This window comes from Megascapheus bottae, chromosome 10, assembly GCF_031878675.1.
Source record: "Megascapheus bottae isolate mThoBot1 chromosome 10, mThoBot2.hap1, whole genome shotgun sequence".
Taxonomy (NCBI): domain Eukaryota; kingdom Metazoa; phylum Chordata; class Mammalia; order Rodentia; family Geomyidae; genus Megascapheus; species Megascapheus bottae.
Genome location: NC_143518.1, coordinates 54134641 through 54149223, shown reverse-complemented (window position 1 = coordinate 54149223; position 14583 = coordinate 54134641). Strand labels below are relative to the sequence as shown.

The 14583-nt window shown below is 45.8% G+C and overlaps 1 protein-coding gene across 1 annotated transcript; it reads right to left on the bottom strand.

Moving 5' to 3' along the window:
• Positions 1 to 861: 861 nt before the first annotated feature.
• On the bottom strand, positions 862 to 14442 carry Fcamr (Fc alpha and mu receptor). Its single transcript, XM_090339927.1, has 6 exons — positions 14410 to 14442; positions 11317 to 11377; positions 7586 to 7924; positions 5228 to 6008; positions 3966 to 4081; positions 862 to 1009 (listed from the first exon to the last, which is right to left on the bottom strand). Exons 1-6 carry the CDS (start codon positions 14440 to 14442, stop codon positions 894 to 896), a joined length of 1446 nt encoding a protein of 481 aa, XP_090196053.1. The 3' UTR covers positions 862 to 893.
• Positions 14443 to 14583: the final 141 nt, after the last annotated feature.

The window sequence follows — 14583 nt, the reverse complement described above, 5'->3', positions numbered from 1 at the left end:
GACAGGGTTAAATGGAGAGTAGTGATTTGAGGAATGACTGTTCTTCCTTTTGGTCTCAAACCACCTGCTAGTAGTATCATCCAAGGGCCTAGCAAATGGCAGGGCAGAGGCGCAGGGGGATTCAGAGCTCTTGTCTGGGTGAGTCCCCATATGTCACTAAGCCCATTACTATTTAGTCAGCAAATCAACCACAGATAGATAGATACTAGGATCCTACAGAGCTGGAAATTCTCTGGAGGGATATAATGAGATGAATAAAATATAATTACTGTTCTTTTGTGTGGGTATGCTGGCATTTGGGTTTGAACTCAAGGCCTAAGCACTGTCCCTTAGCTCTTTTGCTCAAGGATAGTTAGTGCTATACTACATGAGCCACAGCTCCACGTCCCATAATTACTGTTCTAAAGCAGCCTAGTCTCTGCTTGAGCAGGCATAACTGATAGAGACAAATATTACTAAATGTGAGCAGCAGGATAAGGTTGAACAGACATCAGAAAAGTGAGCATCCAAAGAGTTAACATGGATGGCTGAGATACAGTTATTTTCTACACTGTTGGAAGCTTCCAGAAATGGAAAAGTCACACTTATTCCAGGTAGCTTGGGATAGTGTTTCCTTCGTCCTTTCTTGAAAGCTTCTTTGAGTCATACTGTCACCAGTGGCTATGGAGAATGCTCAAACTTTTAGGGCCCAAGGATCCAGCCTCTGCTTCCCTCTATGGGCTCTAAGCTCTGTTATCTTGTCTTCGTGGAGGTGGAAGAAGGAAGATGCAAAGGGCTAGGATCATGTAGTTGTTTAGTCCTAATCCTTGCTCCATAGTAATTGAGCTGCTTCCATTTCTCAGGGTCCAGGGTCCATTTCTTGGATGGTCAGGCTGGCTTGTATAGGAGAAATGTCACCATGTAGTTCTTTCTCTTGCACATGGAGGAGTTGTTTTGGTTGGAGTGTTCACTTCCAGGAGACGTGTCATTTGAATCAAAGCGATTCTTGGTGCCCTGTTTGCTTCCTGAGCTACAGAGACACAGGAGAGGGTGTGAGGATTCTAGGTAGATATTGCTGAATTTGTTCTTGCAAAACCCCATATACCCATCACAAATTCCTGAGAGCTGTCTAGTAACTTATGGTTAGCACCTAAGACATTAGAATAATAGTTTTTAGGCAGACCTTCCACCCCATTTCTAACAAGCTCAGACTCCCTCATTTATTCCCAGAAAAGATTTCCCTTTCTTCACCACATCTGCAGCATGAGGCACTCACTTTATGAACAATTTAAATATGGCACATTCTGTATGATTATCCCTGGGGCCATACACGAGGGGGCATGTGCAGAATGTGGCCCCTGGACTGTTCTCAGCACCTGTGTGCTCTGTGGATAGAGCGGTAGAGCTGTATCCATACCTACAGCTAAGATAGGTCCCACCATCCTCCAAAGAGCTGCTCTTCGAGCTCTGGAAACCACTAGCCCTAAGTACAGAGGTGATGTCCTATTTACTAATTAAGAAACAAAGTCAAAAGTGGAGGCAGGACAAGATGTTGGATTTGAAGTATCCACCACTCTATGAATGAGAAGACTGTGAGAACATAGACTATTCTAGACTCTAAGGAGAGGAAGAGAACTAGGAACCAGGAAGGAACAGCAAAGAGTTCCAAGCCCACTATTGACTCCCTGAGGATGGGAAAGGGAGCTGAATGCTTCTTTACAAGGTGACATTATAGATGGCCCTGGCGACAGAATGACCGTGTTAGCTGCTTATTTTGGGTAAGCCTTAATCCCAGTATAAATGTTCTGGAGTGCAAAGCTAGCACTGTGAACCAAAACATTCTATTATTTCTTTTTTCTCAAAGGGTATTAATAAGATGCAATCTTAAAGTCTGATTTACTCTAGGGGGCCTGAGAATATAGAATATTGATCACTCAAGGAGGCATAGTATGACTTTCCATAGAGTTTTGGCATCCATTAGTCACAAGAAATGATTGAGGAGAGTGAATTTGGTCTTATAGAGGTGTAAATCATAAGGAGCTGCAAAGGCAGCTTAGACACCAGAGGCAGCAGCCTCTGTCAGTCAGACATGACAGAAATGATGGGCGGGGATGAGACTTGGGGCATCCTATGTGGGCACACAACAGAGGCACAAGGTGGTATCGGCCCTAGCCATCCATAGGGCTTGTGGCCGTGGCTCTCTAATGACAGAGGTGCCCTTAGAGACAGCCAGGAGGCTTCTATAGTCATCTCAAGATACTGGAGCAGTAGTGGTGACTGATCTTGGTTAGAAAGGGACACACACACACAATGTTGTGGCTTTGCCCACTGCAACGGTTCTACAACTTTGTTGTCTCACTCTGACTGTTTTCTTGAACCACTCAGTTCCTTGAATACTAAAACTGAATGTCTAACTACTGATACACACCATAATCTAGTAACAGGAAAATATACCACAACCTAGACATTACCCAGCCGTAAGAAACTTCTGAGAAATCATCAGTTAAAAGGACACAGGATACTGAAAACTCCACCTAAAACCTAGATCCTAGATTCACAAATGTTAGTGGAAAAAAATCACAAATTTCATGAGCAAACAAAGCAGTGTATGTCCCTCCAATGCCAACAATTTTTAAAATAAAAGGTTTAAGTGATAGTGGTGAGGAAGGAATTCCAAACAAATTCAAATAAAGCAGTGATAAGAGTGATCAATGCAATTAAAGAGGAGATGTCTAAACAACCAAATGAATTAAAAGAGGATACAAATAAACAAGTAACTTAGATCAAAGAGAAATCAGACAGCTGAATGAAATAAAGACGACAACGCAGAATATGAAAGAGGAATTCAATAGATATAAAATGTCAGAAAGCCAAATTGAAATCTTGGAAATGAATAATTCAATATCTTAAATGAAAATCTCTAGTCTGGTTAAAAGAATAGGACAAGGTGGGCCGGGAGTTTGGCCTAGTGGTAGAATGCTTGCCTAGCATGCACCAAGACCCGGGTTCGATTCCTCAGTACCACATACATAGAAAAAAGCCAGAAGTGGTGCTGAGGCTCAAGTGGTAGAGCTGTAGCCTTGAGAAAGTCCAAGGACAGTGCTCAGGCCCTGAGCCCAAGCCCAGGACTGGCAAAAAAAAAAAAAAAAGAATAAGACAAGGTAAGAATAGCTTGTCAGGGATTAAATATGTGGTAAAGGAATAAGATCAGTCAAAAGCCCTGAAAAACTAACAAACAAAAACACTAAGAAAAGAAAAAGAGGAAACATGGTTCAAAAAGAATTGTACTCATTACTCATTACCTGATTCATGTAATTGTAACCCTTTTTTTCTGTATATCAACTCTATAATAGCAATATTTTTTTAAAAAAAGAAAGGCTAAATCTGTAGAAGATAGGCATAGAAGAAGATGAAGAGATAAAAATTAAAGATAGATGAAACTCTAGCAGAAAATTTTCCCAACCTTAAAATAGGGTCAGGACTGGGAGTTTGGCCTAGCGGTAGAGTGCTTGCCTAGCATACACAAAGACCCAGTTCGACTCCCCGACGGGAGGAGGCTTTCTCTTCACAGAAAAAGCTAGAAGTGGTGCTGTGGCTCAGGAAAGCCCAAGGACAGTGCTCAGGCCCTGAGTTCAGCCCCCGTACTGGTCATCCAGGTAAAGATAGGTTCTGTAGAACACCAATCAGGAAAAATCAGAGAAGAAACACTCCTAGACATAATATAACTGAAGTACAAGATATGCAGAACAAAGAAGGGATATTGAAAACTGCAAAGGAGAAGTGACAAGTCACACACAGTGAATGGCAAGCCCATTCCAGAAACAGTGAGTCTCTTAGTACAAACGCCTTAAATGTCACTGTGGTGCAGACTGGAACTTTGCTCTTGCAGTCTAGACACTACATCTTACCTGATCTAGGCCTGACTGAGTCAGGTGGGAATAAGCCACCTTCCTCCTAAACTTTGGGGATACTTAGACCCAACTCACAGGTCCTCCTCCAGATCTTCCTTTGTAACAGGACCAGAGCCACAAGCAGAAACAGGGCTAGTGTGGTTGAACCCAGAGTCAGGATCCAAGAGCTGCTCTCTTCTTCTGGAAAAGCACTGGAGAGGAAGGGGCAGGGCAGGGAAGGAAGAACACCAGAGGAGAGGGTTAGAGCAGGAGAGAGAATTAAAGACCTTTCGGTGCACACCTAACGTCTCACGGGTGAACAGGTTCAGGGAATTCAGCTGCCCTTGTCTTCATGTTGGTTAGCAGCAGCGTTGCTATTCTCAGATTATGAAGTTTCAAACCCTTTTCCCTACCCTGTGCGCCCACGTGTGGGTCACAGTATGTATCATGGCAAGAAAGAGCACAAGTCACTTTGGGACTCAAACTACTGTCTTTCCTTTGCCTCTCTGGATCTTCTGTTCTTTGTGGTTAAATAAGCCTTAGACTGTCCATAGTGGCTTAAGCCTGTAATCCCATCTGCTTAGGAATTAGAGAACTGTAGATCAGGCTATCCTCAGGGGAAGAAAGTTAATGAGATCCCTCCTCAAAAAATAATCCACCTATGACACACCTAACATTCCAGCAGTATGGGAGGTCTAAGAAGGAGGACTGTAGTCTGAGGCTGACCCTGGGCAAAAACATGAGCTCCTTATCTGAAAAATTACTAAAAAGCAAAAGTGCTCAGTTGTGACTCAAGTGGTAGAGCACGTGCTTAGCAAGCAGAGGCCATACATTTAAACTCTAGTAGTGAAAAAAAAAAGCCCAGAAAAGAAAGAAAACAAAAAGTCCCAAAGGTTCCAGCCTAAAAATTCTGTTGTTCTAGCATTCAGATTTTGCTTATGCCAGGCACTGGTGATTCACACTTGTACTCCTAGCTACTCAAGAGGCTAATATCTGAAGGCTGATATTAGAAGCCAGCCTAGGCAGTCAAAAATTTGTCGCTAATGAACTACAAGAAAAGCCAGAAGTGGCAGAGCACGTGTGGCAGAACACCATCTAGGAATGAAAAAGCCAAGCAAAAGTATGAAACCCTAAATTAAGCACACACACGCACACACACGCACACGATTTCTTACAAGCCACATGAAAGCAATCAAGTAGCATTCTCACAGCAAGGACCTTGGGCAGTAGCTGATGTTTATGTCCCCTGGCCTTTACTGTCTTGTAGGTACAAAGGGAGAGATGTGAGCAGGAGAGGCGCATAGCATAGGTCAGGGCAGATGCAGGGTCCCCACTCAAGAGAAAAGCCTCAGGCTCACCTCTTCATGGAAGCCCCCTTACCAGTGGACCTGGGGGGATCTGTTGCTAGGGCCTGGCTCAGTGTTGTTTGGGAGCTACTCTCTCCTTGGAGGTCACTGCCTCCAGCAGTGCTTTCTGGGTCCTGGTCAGTGCTTCCTTTCACAGATGCCACCTCTAAGTGGGGGGTGTCCAAGGTCCATGTGCCTGGAGTTGGGGTTGATTCCTCTGTGGAACCCAGAGCTTGTTGCTGAGAAACCACTCGTCTTTCTCTAAGGATTTCCCAGGCTGTTTGTTGGGACACCAAGGCTGATGGCCTAATGGGTCCTGTGGTCTTTGTGGCTATTCCCAGAGCCATCCTTACTCTGTCTTTTACCTCCCCTAGCCAGTGGGCCTGTGTAGTTGTCATCTGGGGCTCACCCTGGATGGTCCTAATTTCATGTGTTACTGAGCTTCCAGTGTTCCAAGTCCATGCATCTTCTGGTGTGCTGGACAGGCTTCTGAGATTTAAAGCTGGACTCTCCACAGTGGGGACCCTTGTCTCGATGGAGCCTTCTGCCTGGCTGTCCCTTTCTGTAGCTACTTCCCTGTCTGTCCCTGGGCTTTGTCTTCCCTTGGTTGAAGCTGTGATTTTGCTGATTTCAGCACTTGGAACAGCTCTATCCCATTCAGATCCCTCTTCTTCTTCTCCAGTCTGCATGGCTCCTGGGGTCCAAGGTTTGGCTCCTGGAGACGCTGTCTCAGAGGATGCTGTGATGAGCTTACCAGGAGCTGGAGGGGTTGTGGGGACCTCGTCAGAAGGACCTGCATGAATAGTCAAGGGAGGCCACAGAGGAAGGCTTTAGCATATTTGCGGAATATAATACAACCTCACTAAGAGGTGCAATCTTTGGTTGATATGTCCAGTAAAATAAAATTGTGGGAACCTAGATGTGTTCTCTAGTCCCTTGCAATGTTGACACTGTATATTCCTAACCTCCTTTTCTGTGTCACACATATCTTCTACCCACCTGCCTAGGATCCCATGATACCCCTCTCCCCAGAGGCACATAGCACATCAGGTACTGCTTTTCAGAAAAGGAAGCCAGAGCCAAGGCAGTGACTTAGACCTATAATCCCAGCAACGTGGGAGACAGAAATTGGAAAGATTGCAATTTGGGCCAAGCTAAGCAAATGTTAGCATGACCTCAATTAATAAGCTAGGTATGGTTACACATTTCTGGGAACCAAGCCACCCAGAAGGCACAGGTAGGTAGATCTTAGGCCATTCCTGGATGAAAACATGAGACCCTACCTGAAAAAAATAAGTAAAATGAGAGAGGGCTGGGGGATTGTGGCTGTGTGGCAGAGGGCCTGACTAGCAAGTTAGAGGCCCTGAGTTCAAACCCCAATACTGCCCATATATATGGATATATCTCTATCTCTATCTCTATCTCTCTATATATGGCCTGATAACCTTCCCTCGTAATCCCAGCTGAGGCAGGATGTTCATCAACTCCAGGCCAGCCTGGGCTACATAGAAAGTTTCAAGTCTGCTGTCACTATATAGCAAGATCTTATTTCAAAACAATAGCTAGCAGGCTGTTTTCTAGCATGCCATCTCTTCTGGAGAGTGGCTTTCACACTGAAAGACATCCCTTTGCACGGTAAGGTACCTGACTCTGGATCAACCTTCTGGAATTTTCTACACTGAGCCTGGGCTTGAAAGTTGTCCTTTGTCTGCAGAGGAACTCAGCAAGGGTCTGTCATAGGAGGGCCCAGGTCTAATTCTCCTGTCCAGCCTGTCCAATTGTCCTATCATAGTTACTCTGCACTGTTGTCTCCTTGCTAGTTTTTTTTTGGGGGGGGTGGGGTTGGTTGTTGTTATTTGTATTTTGTTTCTGCTAATCCTGGGGCTTGGACTCAGGGCTCAAGACTAGCACTCTACCACTTGAGCCACAGCACCAGCTTTTTCTGAGTAGTTTATTGGAGATACAAGTCTCAAGGACTTTGCTGCTGGCTTCGAACTGCAATCCTTAGATATCAGCCTCCTGAGTAGCTAAGATTACAGGCCTGAGCCACCACACACCTAGCCGATCCCCCCTTTCTTTGAATGTATGAACCAGGAACTGTGGGGACCCTAAGAAGCCACATCGCCTTAGCCACTACTTCCTTGGAATTTATATTGAATACAGATTTTACAAGGTTTGGTGGCAGGAAGGCCTGGGTGCAACAGCATGTGTGCATTTACTTGGAAGGGGCTTATCATGTCTACCCTTTTCCTGAAGCCCACTTTGTCCTGGGTCCAGCCTTTTTAAAGCCTTCCTGGTCTCAGCCCTCTCTCACCTTTCCTGTCCTAGCTCTGACTTCACAAGTTTGACCCATCAGCCCTCGGCTCCTACCTGCAGAGACAATCAGATGAACGCTGAGGAACAGCAAGTTGTTCCCATTTCCAATACCACAGCGATAGTGCCCCATGTCATCCAGGGCTAGCCGGGAGAGCCGCACTTCGAACCAGCCTCCGAATGGGAAATCTGCCAGAGCTACACGGCCGAGGTACTTGTGGTGTGTATAGTGGTTGGTGGACACGATGGTTTGGCAGATCCACGCTGGGGGACACAGATGGCACCAGTACTTCCTCTGGTGCCTGTTGACTGATGAGGGGGTGTAATGGCACTGGATGACAACAGCTCCCCCAACTTCTCCAGATACCCGCCTTGCACCCTTCAACACATCTGCAGCTGCAGACAGAGAACATTGCCCAAGGAGAGGAGGTGACTGCTAGAATGTGGAGTCGGGTCAGAAAATGCCACCAAGGAAGTGGAGCAGAACCAAGGTTAACATGGCAGAGTTCAGCCACTGGGGAAGCAGAAGTCATCCCCAAGAAGTAGAAGAAAGCTGTACTTAGGTCCCATCTGAAAGACTCAATAAGAATCGTACCACTATTGATCTGACACTCACTGGACCTTTAGTGTTCTCATGCAAGTCCATCCAGAGCCTGGGTTTTCTCCACCATGCAGATGGTTGAACAGATGCTGTCTGAGTGCAGGTAAAAGGGAGGAGCAAGCATCTGAGCCAGGCTTGGGGTTTGCATGGGATGGAAAAGAAAGACACTCGACAGTGTGAACAACCCAGTGTGCTTGTCCTTTTTTAAAAAAACAAAAGAAGGAGAGTTCCCCAAACATAAGAATCATGCTAGGCTTGGGGTGAGGGAAGGGCAGGTACATTTCCAGACCAGTAGCCATAAAATAGTTCACTTTCTATAGAAACAGAAAGCCAGCTTAGATGAATACAGACCTGGACAGCAGAGTAGGATTATGAATATCACCATAGAAACAGCCCCAAGACAAGCCAGAGGGAACTGCAGTACATTGTCACAGTACAGAATGACTCTCTACACGGTGCCTCCTCTTTCTTTCTCTGCCAACTTCTCTGCACCTTGATGCCATTTCGGACATAACTGCCTGGATCGTAGCTTTCATTGTTTCTCTTAGAAATTAGAAAGTCTGGCCTAGTCTAAAATTATGTCCAGAGCAATCTGACAAAGAGTGACAATGACCTTTTCTTACTCAATTGAAGCTCTTCCCTTTGTCCAAGCTAAGCTTGGTGGCCTGCCATGGAGAAGGGGGGCAGGTTAGGGTCTCTAGTTCTGCTTTGTGCTTTCTGTAGTCAGGATTGCAGGCTAGGGGTCCTTTAAGTTTTGTGTTTTTTTTGCCAGTCCTGGGCTTGAGCTCAGGGCCTGAGCACTGTCCTTGGACTTTCTCAAGGCTAGAGCTCTACCACTTGAGCCTCAGCACCACTCTGGCTTTTTTCTATGTATGTGGTACTGAGGAATTGAACCTGGGCCTTGGTGCATGCTAGGCAAGCACTCTACCACTAGGCCAAACTCCTGGCCCCTCCTCTAAGTTTTTTTTAAAACAAAAAACCTCATGTTTTAAGTTAATAATCCATTGCTCCTTTTTTGATGTAATGAATGAAGTGTTATAAAATTCTGTATTAGTCACCAGTGAGACTTAAATAATGGCATAGCATGTTAGAACCCATGCACTATTACCAGTTTTCTGCCCCGGCTCTGACATCCACCATTACCCAGCAGTTATCTGTTGGTATGGCTTCCATCAGAGCAGGATGGGGGAATGGGGGTGTGAGATGATGCCTGAAGTTGGAAGCAGGCTATGGATTCTGTTGGTAAAAGCAGGCTTATGGCAAAAGAAAGAGAAGAAAGGGTTGTACCTGCAAAGGAATGCTTGTCTGGCACGCAGAAGTGTGAGGAAGATGGAAATGTGCCCACATCATGGGGGTGAATCCTGGAGGAGAGAGAGCCAGCCCGCCACCATCTGAGATGGAGCTCTTTATGTGAAGGTGCTGAGGATGAGCCTGGATGGAGAGAGGAGTTGAGCCACAAGTGTCCACAAAAGCATCCACAAGAGGAGGAGGTAAGGAGCCAAGTCTAACGCCCCCTCCCCACATCCCTTACTTTCAGAGTAGCATATTCTCTGGTCTCCCCTCCCTCTATTTTTCTGATTCTCCTACAAGGAGAGGGAAGGTAATGCCATACCCACTTCCAATGTACAGGGAATATAAGGTGTGTCTTGGAATCAAAGTTAAAAAGCTGGCCAAAATTTGAACCAGATAACTGACATAATCAAATTTAGAACACTCAAGAGTCTGAGCAACTGCTTTAGGAAGACAATCTGGATGTCAGCAAAGAATTATGGGTCTGCCTGAACAGAGACAGGAAAGCTTACATTTGCTTTTTAAAAAAAATAAAGAAAAGGGAGCAGTAGGAAATTAAAACAAACAGGTGATATGATTGTGTCACATTACTCAAATATTAGCTCTACCTTTGATTCATTAAAACTGATTTGTTACCAGGAGCCGGTGGCTCACACCTGCAGTCCTAGCTACTAAAGAGACTGAGATTTGAGGATCATGACGCAGAGCCAACTCGGGCAAGAAAAGTCTATAAGACTCTCATCTCCAATTAACCACCAGAAAACTGGAAGTGGTGCTGTGGCTCAAGTGGTAGAATGCTAGCCTTGAGCTGAAGAGCTCAAGGACAGGGCCCAGGCCCAAAGTTCAAGCCCCATGACCAAAAACAAAAACAAAAAAAATGACTTGTCAGTACACCAGACATAGTTAATTTTTAAACACAATCATAAAGCATTTTCCTTCATTTAATAGTTGTTTCTTAAGTATCTACTGGGTACTAGATTCTAGAGAATAGACCCCCTAGGCACATGTTGTATTCCTCAGCGGCTTCCCTTTACCTTTAGAATGCTATATGTGCCAAACCTCACCACCACGGTTTGCAAGGATATTCAGTACAGAAATCCCATCGTTCATTAAATTTTTTTTGATCCAGGTGCCTATCTTCCATTTTTAAAAATTCAGTTGTGTGTTTTTTGATCCAGGTACCTATAATCCTAACTACTCAGGAGGCTGAGATCTTATGATCATGGTTCAAAGCCAGTTGGAGAAGAAAAGTTGGTGAGACTCTTATCTCCAATTAATCACAGAATAAGCTAGAAATGGAGCTATGGCTCAAAGTGGTAGAGTGCTAGGCTTGAGCTATAGGATCTTAGAGACAGCCCTGAGTTCAAGTCTCATCACACACACACACACACACACACACACACACACACACACACACACACACTCGTCCCTAATCTCTGGCACATACTTTATGAATGAATATAATTTTTGATCCCATTAGTGTCATTGTAGACAGAACTCTTTAAGTCTAGTCATCATCATCTTTATTGTCTCTAGTTCTGGTATGAAGAAGAGTGAGAAGAAAGTGAGGCTTTGTATGTTACATACTCTGAAGTCTTATCCTGAAAAAGTAGCTGATTTTCCATCTTGGTTAAAGAAAGCGGAGACAAGAGGAGCATCAAAACCCTGGATGTGTTAGATGTCATGAAGTCAGGCCTAGGCCCTGTCCACGAGCTCTCCTCTCCCTCATTCCCACAGTGTCTTATCTGACTACTCCCTGAACACATGGCAGGATCTTGGATCTCAGGGTCCCTGGCTTGACAGCCATAGAGTTACCCAGACTGTGCTGGGTTTCCCAGAAGTGCCTTAGAGGAATGTGTGAAACCTAAAAGAGTCATCCTGGCTGTTTGGGACTCACCTTGTAGCAGGCACAGTGTGAGGACCAGGGGCACTCTCCACCCCGTGCTCTGATTGGTGACCTGAAAAAAAAAAAAAAAGAACCCCAAAGTACTATATATATGGAGTAAGGCCAAAGGGGAAGAAAGTGAGGAGCTGGTGGTGAGCCTGGGCCTTCTCATTTGGGGAATCTGTTTGCCCTGAGTGGGAGCCAGGAAGTTGGCTATGCCCAAGAGCGTACTGAAAGCAGCCCTCCTTGGGAAAGCATAACTCTGTCCTCACATTTCTACACATGCGTTTGGCCTGAGTGACTGTCACTATGGTGAAATGTCCCTTATCTTGAAGCTTCTGTGTTCAGGAGACAACAAAACATCCTCTGTAGCAATCCAGCCCCAGGACCCACTGGCCTGTAGGTACAGCCCTGATTTGGGAAAGAGAATCACAGAATGGAGAGAGCACATATTGGAAGTCCACACGTCGTTGGAATTACAGAGTTTGGAGGACAGTCTCCAGGATCGGCCTCATGTCCAGGGAAGCAGAGGGGCTATTGCTGTACAGTAGGTGATCAGAGCAGTGGTGGGTGGTAAGCCTGGGGTCAGCCTTCCCTTCCCTTCTCTCCTCACCCCTTCTTGGTTGCACAGGGGACTTGGTCCCTCACAATTAGCACACCTTCACCAGGAAGATGACATGAAAAATTAAACTTTAGACCAAGTCTCAGTTGCTTCTGTTCTGTTCCTGCACCTAGAAAGCTTTTCTGCTCCCTGTGGTCCATGTGGCTCTTTCCCTACTGGTCTGAAGAGCAACTTGAGGGTAGGGTTTCATGTCTTGGTCTTTTGCTACCATTAGGCCCTGAAACAGGATGTCGCCTGAGGTGCAGGAACTATATATAAACAGGGCCTCACTCCTCCTTTAATGAACTCTGTAAGGCTCCCTCCCCCTCAATGATCTTTGGCTTCAGTGACTTGCACTGCCTTTCTTTTGAATTTCCTACAGGATATTCATGGATGGTTCTGCACCTCTGTCTAGGTGCAGTAGTGCATACCTATACGCCTAGTGCATAAAAGGCTGAGGTAGGAGGATCACACATTTGAGGCTAGGCTGGACTACATAGTGAGACCTATCTAAAAAAGAATCTACTTGTTGATTCTGTCTATGCTTACAGTTCTTGGGCCTATAATGGGCCATTGTTTTTCCCTTCCACTCAGAATCTATACTTCATACACGTTAAGGGAAGTCAGTGGCATATCCCAGGGCGGAAACTCCTTGATCTCCAACTAGACTAGGTCAGACCAAGCCAATGCCAGCTTGGAACGCAGGTTGTGCACAAGGAAATCCAATCAGGAGAAAATAAGTGGAGGAAGAAGGACAGGGAGAGGAAGGGAAGGTAGAATGTGAAAGAAGGGGAGAGGAGACTAAAGGCGTAAAGAATGTGGGATTCGGGTGTGGCTCAAGAGTTAGAGCACCCACCTATCAAGGTGGAGGCTCTGAGTTCAATCCCCAGCACAATGAAAATAAAGGGAGGGAGGGAGAAAAGAAGAGAAGAGGGGAGACAGGATGAAGGAAAAGAAAATACATGCCATTTATATTTCTTAACCTGAACAAAAGAAGTTCCCTTTTCAAAATGAAATTTTCTTGCCAAGTGTGGTAGTTCATGCCTCTAATCCTAACGCTGGAAAAGCTGAGGCAGGACAATTGAATGTTCAAGGACAGGATGGAGACCTTAGAAGGATGCTGTCTCAAAAAACTCAAAGAGAAGTGGCGCGGTGGCTCAAAGTGTAGAGTGCCAGCTTTGAGCTGAAGAGATCAGGGACAGATTTCAAGCCCCACGACCAACCAAAACAAAACAAAACAAAAACAAAAACAAAAAACAATTTGTTTGGGGCTGGGCGTGTGACCCAGTGGTAGAGTTCTTGCCTAGCATGCACAAAGCCCTGGATTCGATTCCTTGGTACCACATACACAGAAAAAGCTGGAGGTGGTGCTGTGGCTCAAGTGGTAGAGTGCTAACCTTGAGAAGAGAAAGCTCAAGGACAGTCCCCAGACCCTGAGTTTTAAGTTCCAGAACTGGAACTCGAAGAGAATAGAGGAAGGGAGGAGGGGAGAAGGGAATCAGGGAGAGGAGAGGGGAGGGGAGGGTGTGGAAGGAGGGAGGGGAGGGAGGGAAGGGGTGAGGCAAGTCTAGGCTGGCTCTGTGACAATTGCCATCTGGCTTAGCTTTGCCCACTCATGTCCATTGAAACCTTTTGTTCCCATACTATCATATCTCCTAGCCCTTCCTTTTGCATGACCCTCTTGACTGTGCCCCTTCCCTTGGGCACTGTCATGGCATTTTTCCATATAGTGCCAGGCTCCTGCCCTCCCTTTTAGCCAATGTGCGTCTGCCCCCACAGTTAGATTAATATTCACCAAATCTGGCTACCTCTGGCAGTTGGCATCCAAATTCCCCTTGGGCTGTGCTTTCTGAAGGGCTAAGTCCTAACATGGCACATTTTAAGGCCAAAGTCTTCTGCTAGTGCCACCCTTTTCTCTGATGCCCAATGGTGCAGCAATCTCTTGGCTTCAGGAGCAAAATCGACCTTTACAGAGCAATGAGGAAGCCCAGAGTAAGATAAAAATTATCGAGCTTGATTGAGGGGAGATGAAAAGTTATCACTCAGTGGAGTGTCTCCAAGTCACCTCCCCAGCAGTGACCTTCAGGAATCCTTTCCCCAGGAGACAAGAAGGCCCAATTCAGTAGCTAAGACCATGGGCCTGTGCTGCTAGAAATCACAGCTACCGCATCTTTGGCATGAGCTGGTCCAACTTCTCCACCCCTGGCCTGCTCCCCCGGAGTCCCATTTTTCTGCTGTGCCTCCTCCAACCCCTGGGCAGAAGACTAAAATAAAAGGAACAGCAAAGCAAGGGGGAGCATCGAATCAGGCCCAAGAGGATCTGCTCTTCCTGAAGCTGATGCAATGACCTTGATTAATGACCTTGATGTAATAACCTCCTTTTCTGTCCACGCTGAAAGAGTGATCCTTACCTGGCTTCTGGAAGCACTGAGAAGGAGATCAGAGCTGGTGTGACAGCTCACACTGAGCAAGAGCCCAAACTCAGGGACGAAATCTCAGCTCACCTTTCGTTCTCTAGCTGGGGCTTCTGCATCCATCTCGGCCTAGAATAAGACTCAATTGAATTTTTTCCTTGGGTCCTTGAAGATGTCGGCCTGTGGGCGTCTTCTAGTTGCTTTCTCTAAGCCTGGAGAGAGAGAGAGAAGGCCACCCAGTGTGTGTACTGCACTGGTGTTAGA